At 38.8% G+C, this 14,000-nt stretch overlaps 2 protein-coding genes across 3 annotated transcripts; both read right to left on the minus strand.

Moving 5' to 3' along the window:
- Positions 1–1,679: 1,679 nt before the first annotated feature.
- Positions 1,680–5,020, minus strand: LOC141753234 (dynein light chain 2, cytoplasmic-like). Its single transcript, XM_074611693.1, has 3 exons — positions 4,863–5,020; positions 2,539–2,683; positions 1,680–2,463 (listed from the first exon to the last, which is right to left on the minus strand). The coding sequence occupies exons 2-3, from the start codon at positions 2,668–2,670 to the stop codon at positions 2,326–2,328; spliced, it is 270 nt and encodes an 89-aa protein (XP_074467794.1). The 5' UTR covers positions 2,671–2,683; positions 4,863–5,020; the 3' UTR covers positions 1,680–2,325.
- Positions 5,021–9,605: 4,585 nt separating this feature from the next.
- LOC141753379 (serine/arginine-rich splicing factor 1A-like) lies at positions 9,606–13,953 on the minus strand. 2 transcript variants are annotated; one of them, XR_012590440.1, is made up of 5 exons: positions 13,443–13,943; positions 12,155–12,351; positions 11,882–12,054; positions 10,561–11,181; positions 9,606–10,201 (listed from the first exon to the last, which is right to left on the minus strand). XR_012590440.1 is itself a non-coding variant. In XM_074611967.1 (4 exons), exons 1-4 carry the CDS (start codon positions 13,658–13,660, stop codon positions 11,014–11,016), a joined length of 756 nt encoding a protein of 251 aa, XP_074468068.1. In that variant the 5' UTR covers positions 13,661–13,953; the 3' UTR covers positions 9,606–11,013. The 2 variants fall into 2 exon arrangements, 1 of the variants encoding a protein (XP_074468068.1); XM_074611967.1 differs by having other exon boundaries at positions 9,606–11,181; positions 13,443–13,953.
- Positions 13,954–14,000: the final 47 nt, after the last annotated feature.

Below are 14,000 nucleotides of genomic sequence, written 5' to 3' on the forward strand. Positions count from 1 at the left end.
GTCCATGTTGTATATTTCTATATCTATAAAAATCCTCATAGAAACTTAAAATGATTTATGCATTCATGTGTACATAACATGTTTATGTTGCAGCTGGTCAAGGTGGAGCCAATTCTGATTCCTTAGTATAAAGTGGGGTCCAGGGACCCCCAGGGGTCCGTGGCACTCTGTCAGGGGATTCGCAAAACAATTTGCTATAAATTATAGAATTGTGCTGTATTATTAGAAAGTTTATATCTACAGATGGGGACCACATTGTATTTTTTTATTTGTATTCTGTATTTTTATTTAGTGAATTCAAATAATTTTTATCCAGATATTTGATAAGCTTAAATCAATTTCAACCAGATAATTAGTAAAAAAAATAAAAAATTTCATCCAGATATTCAGTAAAAATATATGAATCCCACCCAGATATCTAGTAAATATAAATCAATTTAACCCAGATAATTAGTAAATATAAATCAATTTCACTCATATTTATTTTGCTCAGTTTCTTAATAAATATAAATCAGTTTTCCTTGTAAAACTAATTTGGATTAACACATTTTTTTTTGTTTAAATTTAGTTAATTTATTCAATACTCTTTAATCAAAATTGCAGTACTTCAAATCTATTCAATTATATTACCTGTCACTTTGTTGCCATTTTTTAGGGTGCATTTACACCAATTAAACAAGCATATTGTTTCCATGTCTCCCACCCACGTTAGCTTTGGGCCAATAGAAACTATATGATTGTGACACACAGCAATATGTTCATTATTTTTTATTTATTTTTAAGTTGAAGTAAGTTTAAATATCTGGATTTATTAGGACAGTGTTGCTACTGATCATCTTTTGAAAACTTGAAATGTAGGCTATAAATGCTGTCAAGTTGAGTGCAAATGCAATTTGAATAAAATCCCCCTCTGTTTAGAGGTAAATAAATGGTATTAACATTCAATAACATTGCTAATTTCCCCACTGTGGGACTAACAATGGATGATCTCATCTTATTCAAATTGAAATGCATTTCTGTTTATCACTATGAAACAAGTCTATGGTAGTAAGCATTGTGCTTAATCAGTGTAACCATTATGAGGGGGTCCTTGGAAAATGTTCTGCCCTGTAAGGGGTCCCTGCCCCCAAACAGTTTGAGAACCACTACAACCTATAAAAGTTCAGTTTTTGGACTAAACTTCTGAGAGAAGTGATTTCCAACTGAGGATGTCAGGAAGACATAGGAGAAAGAGCACAATACTTGCTTTAAAATGTAGGGGAGTATAGTATACAGTATTTGGAAATTATACAGTTGCGTTATTATAATTCCTTCTGCTGGATGTCCCCACACTGTTTCCTTTAACACTTTCCCCAATGCTGGTTAATACAACAATTTTAGAGACTACACTTAATTTCCAAAGCCTTCCACCAGTGGTGAAAGTGTAAATTTTAAATTTTATTTTGTGGACACAAGCAGAGAGACAGACATCTGTATCCCCCGTCTGCCTGTTCAGATAGAGCAGAACGTCCCCTACATCTGGAAACTAACACTGGAGTATGTGAGAACCAATTCTGAAGAAAATCTGACTCGTTTGTTGCCTCAAAGAACAAAAGTGTATATCATGTATCATCATTCACAATATTGTGATCTTAGTACATGCAAAGTGAAACAAATTCAAGGCACGCATACACAAAATACACATTTTGGACCAATTTACTGTGTCAAAGTTGTTTTGTGCTCAACATGTTGAAAATATCACAATACCAAACAGCACACTTAATTACATTCCAGAGATATACAGCACTAACATTGTAAAGATTCACAACTGAAGTGGAAACAGGAATGTTCAAGCATGTACAAAAGCTTAAATCTCTGTAATTTTCTTTATTAAGTGTAAGCAACAGTCTTGGAATTTATATCCAAACTCAGTCAACATTGAAAATTAAAGGCGTTTCAACAAAAACACTGTTGCTCGTTTTAATTCCATGAAAAATAAGTTATCATACAACATATCCATATGAAACAATGTACAAAGTCCGTGCATCAATGCACAGCAAAAATAATATCCGGAAATTATGAGTCTGTCAGGTGTGAACATGCTGACTGAGTGCTGGAATGAGGAGTGGTTTCAAATTGGCATTATCTATGAACGGCACATCATCAGTCCAGGCATGATTAAAGCGCCATCCACCCATGGTGGTAATGTTGTAGATGGCAAACAATAACAGACTGAAGCAAGCAGGAAACCAGGAGGTAGGCATGTCCGCAAATGTACAGCGCAGCGTGGCACAGAAGTATTAAGGGCTGAATTAAAAGTAGTTTTCGATAGGGCGTGTTTGGATTTCAGCCCGACTTGAACAGTAGAATGGCCACTTGACCCAGGTAGAAGTAGATGAAATGCTTCGTCTCGTGCGTCACGTAGCTGCCAAAGTTCCTCCCAACAATGCAATGCCAGGTGGGATTGTACTTCTTGTCAAACTCCTGCAGGGGAGACAATGACGGGTATCAATAAATGTTACACCTTTGCACTACTCATTTGATATTGATCTAATGTACCTTTTTGACATAAGCAGCGATATCCTTCTCAATGTTGTACTTTTCCATAGCCTGCATGGCACAGTCTACCGCATCCTGCTGCATCTCATCAGACATGTCTGCATTCTTTATAACGGCCTTCTTGTCCGACATTTTGGCTTTTTGACTGCGAAGGAGGAAAAAAAGTAATAATCAGAGACATTTCTTACTAGTTCCAGTTCAAACAGTGAGCCTCGTCTTTCCATTTCCGCTGCGAACAGTTATTAGCTGCTGTAGTTAGGGGTCTACTTGTTTGCATGTTGAATTTACCATTGAGAGTTAAATAAGACTGGCACCCATCAAATCCAATTAACTGGATAGGAGGTCTTATGAAGCAGGATTACCAAGTCACCTGGATAACTTGCAGGAAAAACCTCACGTGGGCTTCACGGACAATTGTTCTGGGTCATACTTAGTGCAGTTATATAGACAACTCAGTAATGTGGGTTTGCGAGACATGTGTACAGCAGTAAGCCCTAAAAGAAGGCTGCTGCCATGATGTACATATTGGCTGGGGTGGATTAATGCACAGGCAGGCCTAGGCTGCAGCCTAGGGGCCCCATGTTTGCAAGGGTCCCAGATTGGACAATTATTCCTAATTATTTAAATGTACTTCAGAGAAAAAAAACAAAAACTTTACCCCTATTGGCCCATAAGAAACATTAAAAAATTAAGCAGCCGATTGGGTAGATGTGGGCTGACCTTATGAACCACGCCCCATGATGTGACAAGGTTCATAAGGTCAATTTGGTTTTCAAATAATACATCACTACTGGACAGAATAGCGGTAAAATGAAAATATGACCACGGCGCACAAAAACGAAAAGCAGAACGGCTGAAAGAACACCGTGATCTACTAAAGAAAATCCCTAAATTGACTAGATATTTCAAGGTTTAGATTAAAAGGCTGGCTCAATGTGTGTCTGTGGATATGCCAGTGATCCCCGAGTGTGTACTTGTGGGCTGTGTAATATTCCTAGCATGCTCGCTTTTATTTACCAAAATATAACCCATTTAGTTCATTTTGGCGTATCAGCGCCGTGTTATCAATACATAGCCAGACGACTGACGCTACAAGGAGTCTCAGCACAGAGTAGCAGGAGTCAGATTTCACACACACGGGACGAGTGTTGACAGACAAGACGATGGCGGGGGATTTGGTGTCGAAGCGAATAGCAAAAGCGCGGTGTAATCGGTGAAACCAGTGTTGTCACAAGTTTATCAACCGTGGGAAAATGTCCTCAACGTCACAACCCTAATTCCTAGCATGCTTTTACTAGTGATGTTACGTGCTGTGCCGAGGCTTCAGAGCGTGTGTCGAGTAATCCAGGTTTTCCGCGATGCACGTTTCGAGGCCTGTATCGTTTTAGACCAATGACGTCATTGATGACGTCCGAAGCCTCGCCATAGCGCGTGACTGGTTCAGGAAGTGGTTGAAATCTTCACTGGTTGAACCAATGCCACTTTCCAGAAGTGACACAGAACACTAATATTACCCCTCCTGCCATTATTATATTACATTACAATACAATTATTGACCAAAGGATCGGTTTACACACATAAGCTGCATTACTCACAAAACAATTACAGTTTATTATACATGAATATTATATACTCATAATATACTTACTTATTATATATTATATAGAAATAAATGGATTACATGGTAATAGATTTTTTTTCATTGTTTATAGTCATTCCCAACAGCCTTTACTGGGGCAAAATACAGTATATCACAGATCACATGGTTAAGATCATATCTGCCTGTTTGACACTCTTTGGACACCAGGTGGTTTCGTGTGCAACATATGAAGCCTCGAGAAATGAACCCTTTTCCGAACCAATTTAATGGAAAGCTTCAAAGCTTCATGAAGCTTCAGCTCGCCATCACTAGCTTTTACATTAAATAACTTTTTTTTCTGGCAATGTTAAAGCATGATGAGTGAGAGGGGGGGATACAAAGAGTAGCCTAGGGGCCCCTGACCACCTTCATCCGCCACTGCATATCTGCACCTGCAAGCTCGCAGCATCACAACTCGGATTTACTGCTGCTTGTGAAGCAACACTTTCACTAGTTCTGCCCTAATGCCACCACAAGTTCTATAATTCAACTGAATGTGTAAGGTTTACAAACAACAATGAACAGAAAGTGTTATTAATGCAGCTCCTCAGGACAAATACAACAGGCGAGATTAGCATAGCAGCAGCAGCAGCTTCAGTAATCCCGTTCACCTGCTGACAATGCACGGGTTGGATTAGCAAGAAACACGGCAAAACACGTTATCACACATGCAGTCAACTCTTACCGTCTCTCAGCGGAGTTAAATAGTTTACAGTTGTACGTTACGGGCAGCTGCACAGTTGTTCGTTCATTTATGAAAAGAAAGCGTGCGTCTCTGCCCCGCCCCTCCACATCACATCTGGTATGTGATTGGCTGGAGAGGAGCCTACACCCCGGTGACGGCGTTTTTCACTTGCGGACAGTGCCTGCATCTTATTTCCACCCAGAATGCACTGCTTTCAACCCCCTCCCCTCCTCTCAGAGGAAGTGATTGATCCAGCTGATTAGGCTGGTCAAGCCCATTCTCTGGCCCATTCTATTTAAGATTGTAGGTAGGTAGGTAGACAGAAATAAGAAAAATAACACAATTTGAAAAAAAAATAATAATAATAAAAATAATATATATATATAAATTTGTATATAAACACACGTGGACAAAATTGTTGGTACCCTTCCGTTAAAGAAAGAAAAACCCACAATGGTCACTGAAATAACTTGAAACTGACAAAAGTAATAATAAATAAAAATTTACTGAAAACGAACTAATGAAAATCAGATATTGCTTTTGAATTGTGGTTCAACAGAATCATTTTAAAAAAACAAACTAATGAAACTGGCCTGGACAAAAATGATGGTACCCTTGACTTAATATTTTGTTGCACAACCTTTTGAGGCAATGACTGCAATCAAGCGATTTCTGTAACTCTCAATGAGACTTCTGCACCTGTCGACAGGTATTTTGGCCCACTCCTTGTGAGCAAACTGCTCCAGCTGTCTCAGGCTTGAAGGGTGCCTTCTCCGAATGCATGTTTCAGCTCCTTCCACAGATGTTCAATAGGATTTAGATCAGGGCTCATAGAAGGCCACTTCAGAATAGTCCAATGTTTTGTTCTTAGCCATTCTTGGGTGTTTTTAGCTGTGTTTTGGGTCATTATCCTGTTTGAGGACCCATGACCTGCAACTGAGACCAAGCTTTCTGACACTGGGCAGCACATTTCGCTCCAGAATGCCTTGATAGTCTTGAGATTTCATTGTACCCTGCACAGATTCAAGTAACCCTGTGCCAGATGCAGCAAAGCAGCCCCATAACATAACTGAGCCTCCTCCATGTTTCACATTAGGTACAGTGTTCTTTTCTTTGTATGCTTCCTTTTTGCGTCTGTGAACATAGAGCTAATGTGACTTGCCAAAAAGCTCCAGTTTTGTCTCATCTGTCCAAAGGACATTCTCCCAGAAGCTTTGTGGCTTGTCAATATGCATTTTGGCAAATTCCAGTCTTGCTTTTTTATGATTTGCGTCCTCCTCGGTTGTCTTCCATTAAGTCCACTTTGGCTCAAACAGCGACGGATGGTGCGATCTGACACTGATGTACCTTGACCTTGGAGTTCACCTATAATCTCTTTGGAAGTTGTTCTGGGCTCTTTGGTTACCATTCGTATTATCCGTCTCTTCAATATGTCATCAATTTTCCTCTTGCGGCCACGTCCAGGGAGGTTGGCTACAGTCCCGTGGACCTTAAACTTCTGAATAATATGTGCAACTGTAGTCACAGGAACATCAAGCTGCTTGGAGATGGTCTTATAGCCTTTACCTTTAACATGCTTGTCTATAATTTTCTTTCTAATCTCCTGAGACAACTCTCTCCTTAGCTTTCTGTGGTCCATGTTCAGTGTGGTACACACCATGATACCAAACAGCACAGTAACTACTTTTCACCCTTTAAATAGGCAGACTGTCCCTATGGTCAAATTATTTTCAATCTTTTCTAGGGGTACCATCATTTTTGTTCAGGCCAGTTTCATTAGTTTGTTTTTTAAAATGATTCTGTTGAACCACAATTCAAAAGCAATGTCTGATTTTCATTAGTTAATTTTCAGTAAATTTTTATTTATTATTACTTTTGTCCGTTTCAAGTTATTTCAGTGACCATTGTGGGTTTTTCTTTCTTTAATGGAAGGGTACCAACAATTTTGTCCACGTGTGTATATATAAATATTTTTTATTTCAAAATGACAGTATACAAAGTAACAGCAGAAAACATTGAAATAATTTACATACAGTAGAAGCGTAGCGAAAAACATAAACAAAGAGCTTTGCCAAACACAAAAAGGACAACAGAAATGAAACAAAACCAACATAAAATTTAAAAAAAAAAGACCATGCGAGTATGACAATAATTCCATTAAAAAAGATATTGTATACATTTATTGTTTTCATTGCTTTTTGGTTTTGTGAGGAAGAAATTGTTGACAGATATAGATCCATTTCCTTCATAAATACAAAGAATTTTTTTCCCGTAAATTTACACTTGTGAATGTGGAACTTCGCGAGCATTAAAATGCATTACTGTCTTTGTCACTGTAACCATAGCAACAAAATATAATATTTCTATAGTACAGTGCAAAATTTGAGAAAATGTTAACAAGTATAAAATTGTTGACATCTTTACACAATTCATATGTAAATTTACAGGACCAAAATAAATGAGACCAATTTTCAGGATGTGATTCGCAGAAGGAACAATTTACATCTATGTCACTCTCACTAACTTTTGTAAGAAATGTTTCACTGGATAGAATCTATGGATCAATTTAAATGACACCTCTTTAACCTTATTTGCTAGAAGGAACTTTTGCGGTAAGGACCATAAACTTTCTTCCAGTCTACACTAACAAAATTGCTCCAATAAAATGTTGCTGCCGGAATAGAAACCATGCTGTCCTGAAACAAGGCCCTTATCCTGGAGTTCATACCTCTATTAACAGAAAAACTGAATTTACCTAACGGAGATGGAATGGGGTCAGGGGGTCGACACTGACAAGGGTGGAGAGTGGTCAGCATTCTTCAATAACATGTACATTCCAGATGGGATAGCGTCAAAAACTATAGAAAACTCTTTTGGGGTTATTGGTATATTGTACCTGGCGAGAAATTCTGAGTAATTGTAAAGTAGTCCTTCTCTATTAAACAACTGACTCACGAGTATAATACCATTGTTAAACCATTTATCATGAAATAGAGACATGTTTTTATATAAAATATTACAGTTGTTCCAAATATAACATCTCTGGGGAGAGAAATTGTGCTTGTAAATCAGCGCCTGAGCCAAAAGAACCTGTTGATGAAAATTGGAAAGCTTAAGCGGGATTTTCTGAATACTATAGTTACAAAGCAGAATGAATTTTAGACATGAGAGATGAAGTTCCAAATAGAGGTAGGATTTTTTAGATATTGTTTGATCCAATTTATTTTGAATGTATTGTTTAGAGAGCTGAAGTCTATAAAATTTAGCCCACCATTGTTTTTGCATATAGTGGGTTTTGTTTTTCCATAAGAAATTGCTTATTGTCCTATCAATAGATTTGCATATTGAATTATCAGCATATATTGACTGAGCAGCATAGGTTAGACGAGATATACCTTCTGCCTTAGTGAGCAGAACTCTGCCCTTCAGAGACAAGTCTCTGGTTGAGAACCTTTTGGGTCTTTTCTATAATGGGGTTAAAGTTTAAAGCACCTCTGGATTTCCTATCTTTAGTATTTGGATCACAAGATATGTGAAAGAGTTTCTCACAGGAATATTAGAGATTGAGGTCACTGTGCATTCTTTCACTGGCAATAGTTCACATTTATTAAGACTAAAGGAGAGCCCAGATGCCTTGGACATGTAGTCCATCCAATCATTTCATTTGGCTCGAGTCATATTGCAAGTTGATTTCTTCATTAGTAAAACTAGATCTATGAAGTGACGTCATGGCAAGACCAATGGTCACAAAAATAAAACAAGCTTCCCCAAAAATTTACATTTTTAAAGATACTGATTTTAAAACATATTTGACTGATTGAAAACTTAAAACTTAAAAAATCTAAATTGGCTAAAACTATTAAATTGTTTAGACATTTCAAATTATACCAATTGTTTAACAGACCCCAATTGTTTTTTTAAACAATTTTTTCCTTTCCTTACATTTTATTTTTAATAATCAAAAACCTGAACATGTATATGAATCTACTGTATACTATAATATCAGATCATATTATAGGTATATGCTGTGTCTTGGTTTAACTCCTGTTAAAGACATATAGTCTTATAATAGAAATCAGATCAGTTTTATCTTCATACTTTGAATAACACAAATCAAATACAATGATTGCACATACTGAATGCAAAGGTGTCAGCATGGACACTGTACGGAAATACTGTATGTACAGCAGATACAAAAATGATTTCATTGCCCATCCCTTTTCTAAAAAGGTGGTAGAAACCTTCAAAGGTCCAACACAAAATGTTATTGCCTCCTTAAACCTGCCGGATTGATTTTTGCCACATGGGGACAGCACATGAAGCTGTAAACACAACACTCACCTATCATCACAGCAACAGTTTATAGGAGATGATGAACATTTCAACCTTTTCGCTGCTATTTATGGCAGATAATTAATGTTTGTCTCATTTTTGCACACAACACAGAGTTGTCTTGGCATGTTTTAAATTCAGTTTGAATTCATATTTACATATTTTTATGTAAACGTATCTTCACATAAGTCACTCTCAAATTTGCTCTCCAAAAGCAGCTTGTAGGAGCATTGATGTCAAATTTATACAGTAAACATACTGTAACCAGTATTGTAATTACAAAATGATCGTTGTAATGTAATTGTTTTTACTTTTATAAAAGAAAACAAATGTAAATAGCTTAAAAGTGAACAAAAATAGAACAATGAAACCATTATCATTATATAAGTAATAAAAACACAAACACTTCACTTATGTTATTGAAAGTTTTATTAAAAGAGAATAAAGCTTTAGGGTACTGGAGATTATACTTAAGAAAATCAGAAATCATCCTCTGCAGCAAAAGACTGACCTAAGAAAAAGATACAAACCACATTAAGGTCACATTCCCTTGTCGCGTCCCAGTCCTCCCCTTTCCCCCTTCCTCCGCTGTTAATGGTCGCCCACTATTTACCACTCTCCTTAAGCGTGTGGATCCATCCTGCACCTCCCAGCCCTCCTCCTGGTTTTGAGCTGAGCTTTGCTCTTCTTTTTTAGAATTTTGAAAAACAAAAATCTGAAAAATAATCGCTTGTCACAGTGCCGTCAGTAATTGTGTCTCTGAGGTCCCACACAATATGGAAAAAAAAAATTAATTTGGATCATTTGAAAGCCAATTTAGTTTGAATATTTCCCTATTTCCAGTTTGATGGGGTTATGTGACAGGGCCGGGGGTCAGGATCCTCTCCTGGTAAAATGCTCCCATGCTCCTGATCCATGTATCCATCCTGAAGCCTAATCCTAATCCTGATCTGATCCTGAATCCTGATCCAGCTCCGGAATGGGGGGACAATGAGCCCAGTCCAAACCTTCAGAATACCAGCAGAACCAAAGAGAAGGAGGCAAGTTAGAATCACACCTTCAGAAAATACTAAAATAATGTCAATAAATGCATCTACGAGGGAGTTTACTTTGAGAAAAAACAGGGAACACCCTCTAGAATCAGTCCCAAACAACTAAACAACTAAGATTTACTTTGGAGATTAAAAGACAAGCAAATGCAAAAAAGAACAAAAACAAGCTTTGGGTCTCCAAATACAAAGTGGTATACAGAACTTGTTACAACTTAAAACATTCAACAACGGCACTCTATTGTCATGTGTATGGAAAACAAACTGAACAGCCTTATAATGCAGATTTCACAGTTGACAAGGCACAGCCATCATACCATTGGTGCCATATTTGACTCCTCCTCCTGTTTATCTTAATATGAACTGTTTCCTCTGTTCCCATCCTATCCTGTTCCTCTGAACTCTACAGAGAGACACACAAGAGGGTCAAAGCACAGTAGTATATGCTTAAAAAGAAGTTAAATCTTTCCAAACGAAACAAAGCGTACGAGGACAAGCAGAAGAAAAAGTATAGGAAGGGGTGAGAGATGGTTTGCAGAAATTGATGGCGAGAAGGGGAAAAGGAAGACAGAGTGAGACGGGGCTGTGTACAAAAATGAAAACTAAAAAAAGAAAACTGCAACAAAAAGTGGGGGAATAGGGAACACACAAGAAGACAGTGTAAACAGGTAACATGAGATGATCCGTGGTGAGTATACGAGATTTTGATGAGCGATGTGAAGATTCCCTCTCTGGCTCTGAGGCACACCATTGCTTTCGTTAGGGTGGATCTAGGTGCGGGAGTGGGAACGGCGGGGAGAGTAACGTGGAGAACCTCTGCTGCGACGTGACCCACTCTTGCTGCGGCTTCGGCTACGAGAACGAGAGCGAGAGCGAGAACGACCATAGCTGGGGCTGCGAGGACCGTCCACCTTCACACGAATGTAGGCCGTCTCTCCCTAAAACACACACACATACATGCACACATGTAACTAAGCATCCATTATCATGGGCAACTTTCTACATGACTCAGGTAGACAGAGGAAGGAAATGCCTGCAGTCACAATAATTGTTTTGAGGTTCATATAAGCGCTCAAAACTGCATTTGCACATTTAGTGTGCTTATAGATCCAGTTGCGGAAGTAACACATGGACCAGTGTCTCGATCCATACCCTTGAATTTCTAATTGGCCGTGCATAAATGCAAAAATGCTCATCAGCCACATCAATTCCCCAAATTGGACGTCATCTGAAAGCCCCCCTGCAGCCAGTTTTACTTCCTGTTTTTTGGTAAATGTTCTTTCTCAAACAGAGAATGGGGGTGTGGTTAATAGTCAGACGTAATTCATTACCATGGCAACCAGACTTCATCGTTTTTCAACCCAGATTAGATGAATTTGCTGTTTATCAGACCACAAAAGCTTATTCTTAACATACCACCATCACTGTCGTCATCATCACTCCACGAATGACATTATTACGAATAATGATGCAAAGCAACATCACATAACCATTCAAAGTTAACATGGCCTTTACTTACTACCCGCTCATTTTCACCTTCAATCCTGCTTTCTTCATTTGAGAAAACTTTCAATTCCAAAATGCAGTCCTACAGCCATTCCTCATTAAGTTAGCTTGAGGCTGTAACCCTTTACGTACCTCATGAGAGCGAAACTTGGTGTTGTCCAATTCACGGACAGCGTAGGACATGTCTTCTTTGCGTACAAACTCAACTACCCCGGTGCCATCACGGTACACATCAGCATAACATACATCACCTGCCTCCCGCATGTGATCCTTCAGGTCCTGCCAGCTTCCACTGGATGGAAGACCTGACAGGAAAAGATGTTATAAGACTCATTCAATCATCTGTACACGTAGGTCAAGAGATGAGCAAAACCTGCAGAGGGGGGGAGGGGAAACATCACCCACCTGACACAAGAACCCTGTACTCTGAGCGTCGGGAAGGGGGGCCATGCCTTCCCCTCTGTTGTCCCATTGGTCCACCACCTCCACCACCACCTCCTCCTCCTCCTCCTCCTCCCCGTCCACTTCTAGGAAACTCAACACGCAGGCGGTAGCCATCGTAGTCATAGCCATCACGGCCGGAGACAGCATCCTCAGAATCCCTGTGAAATTCAACAGATACCAAACATCAAACTTCCACCAGCTAGATAAACATACACAGCTTTACTAGTTTCTGTCCATCAACTAGCAGCTTTCAGTGCTAACATTACACTTGGGGTTTAACAAACAAACTGGTTAGCCAGGTTGCAGGTAGCACAGCAAACATCTATGAGAACAGGTTTGAGTGCAACCAACCCAACCTGCTACGACATGCCGGTTTATTTGACACATCGTACTAAAACTAATGCAGTCTACAACCGCTCTCGATTAGGGTAGATTAAATATTAGGGCTGGGACGATACACCTATAAATCACAATTTGATATTATCACGATACTTGGGTGCCGATTCGAGATGTATTGCAAATTTTAAATATTGCAATTCTACAAGTCTTGCGATTCAATATTATGATTTTGATTGTTGGAAAATAACTAAATAATTACAGTAAAAAATTTTGCGATTTGTTAACTTTTTTAACACTAGACCATTGGAAAAAAGTGGAATCATACACTTCTAGGGACTTTTACTTTGGAAAATATCTAAATTAATACAGTAAAATTTTTTGATTTTCAGCATGTATGTAGTCAGAGATGTCCTGAAGTCAAATATATCAGTCATTGTCGGACATTATTTATTATTTTTTTCCCCAGCAAACCAAAAAATAATAATCAAAGAATAAAGACATTTCCCTCACAAATTAGTGGTACTTTATTTTTAATTAAATTAAATAAAGAACATGTAATGTTTTATACTTCTGGTGAATATAATCCAATCAATCTTATTTCCACTTATGTAAGTTGTATTTCCAGTTCCCTTTGTTAACACCTTATTTTGAAAACCGGACGTAGTGATCCGATAAATCCCTCTCAATATAATGCAGTACTACTCCACACCACAAAATACTCCCTCCAAAAATATCTAGCACATGAATCAATAACGTTAACCTTCATATGAGGTATGCATTAATGCAGGTTATACCTAATAAACTGGCAAACTGAGTCGTTGTGCCTGTTTATGAGCGTGTAACAGTGAAAACACGTGTGCGCTAACTACGGGGACCTCGCGTTGAGACGTGGCGGGAGGATGAAGCTCACCTCGGGTCCTCGAACTGCACGAAGGCAAACGGCGGTCCACCTCTTCGGTTTTTCAGATCAATGTCGCGGATGGCTCCATATTTGTAAAATAAGTCTTCGACATCCTTTGAGCGAATATCAGGCGGGAGATTTCCCACGTATATCCGACAGTCGTTATTCCCTGCTGGTCCTCGAACAACACCTCCACCTCCACCTCCACCTCCGCAACTGCTAGACATGTTAGCACACAACTAGCTAACAATAAACAGTGAGCTAGCTAAGGAAGTTAGCACGCTGGCTAAACTGGTCTCCCACCGGCCGAAAAAACGATAAAAATGACGCTTAGGTGGTTCACTGAGTAAAAGATATCGTCGGTGAGTTACTCGTTAACTATTTGGCAAACGTTACAGCTGAAATCCGTCGGGCTGGATGTCGCCACAATTAAAATGAACGAGGACTAAAAGTAGTAAAGCCGCGACTCAAGAAGCCGTCCTCCAACAAAGCGCTCTTCTTCAGTGGTGCGACTTCTTCTACTTCTTCTGTTTCTGCTTCGTTGGAGTTTTATGGCGGTTTGCAAAC

This window comes from Sebastes fasciatus, chromosome 16 (genome assembly GCF_043250625.1).
Source record: "Sebastes fasciatus isolate fSebFas1 chromosome 16, fSebFas1.pri, whole genome shotgun sequence".
Taxonomy (NCBI): Eukaryota; Metazoa; Chordata; class Actinopteri; order Perciformes; family Sebastidae; genus Sebastes; species Sebastes fasciatus.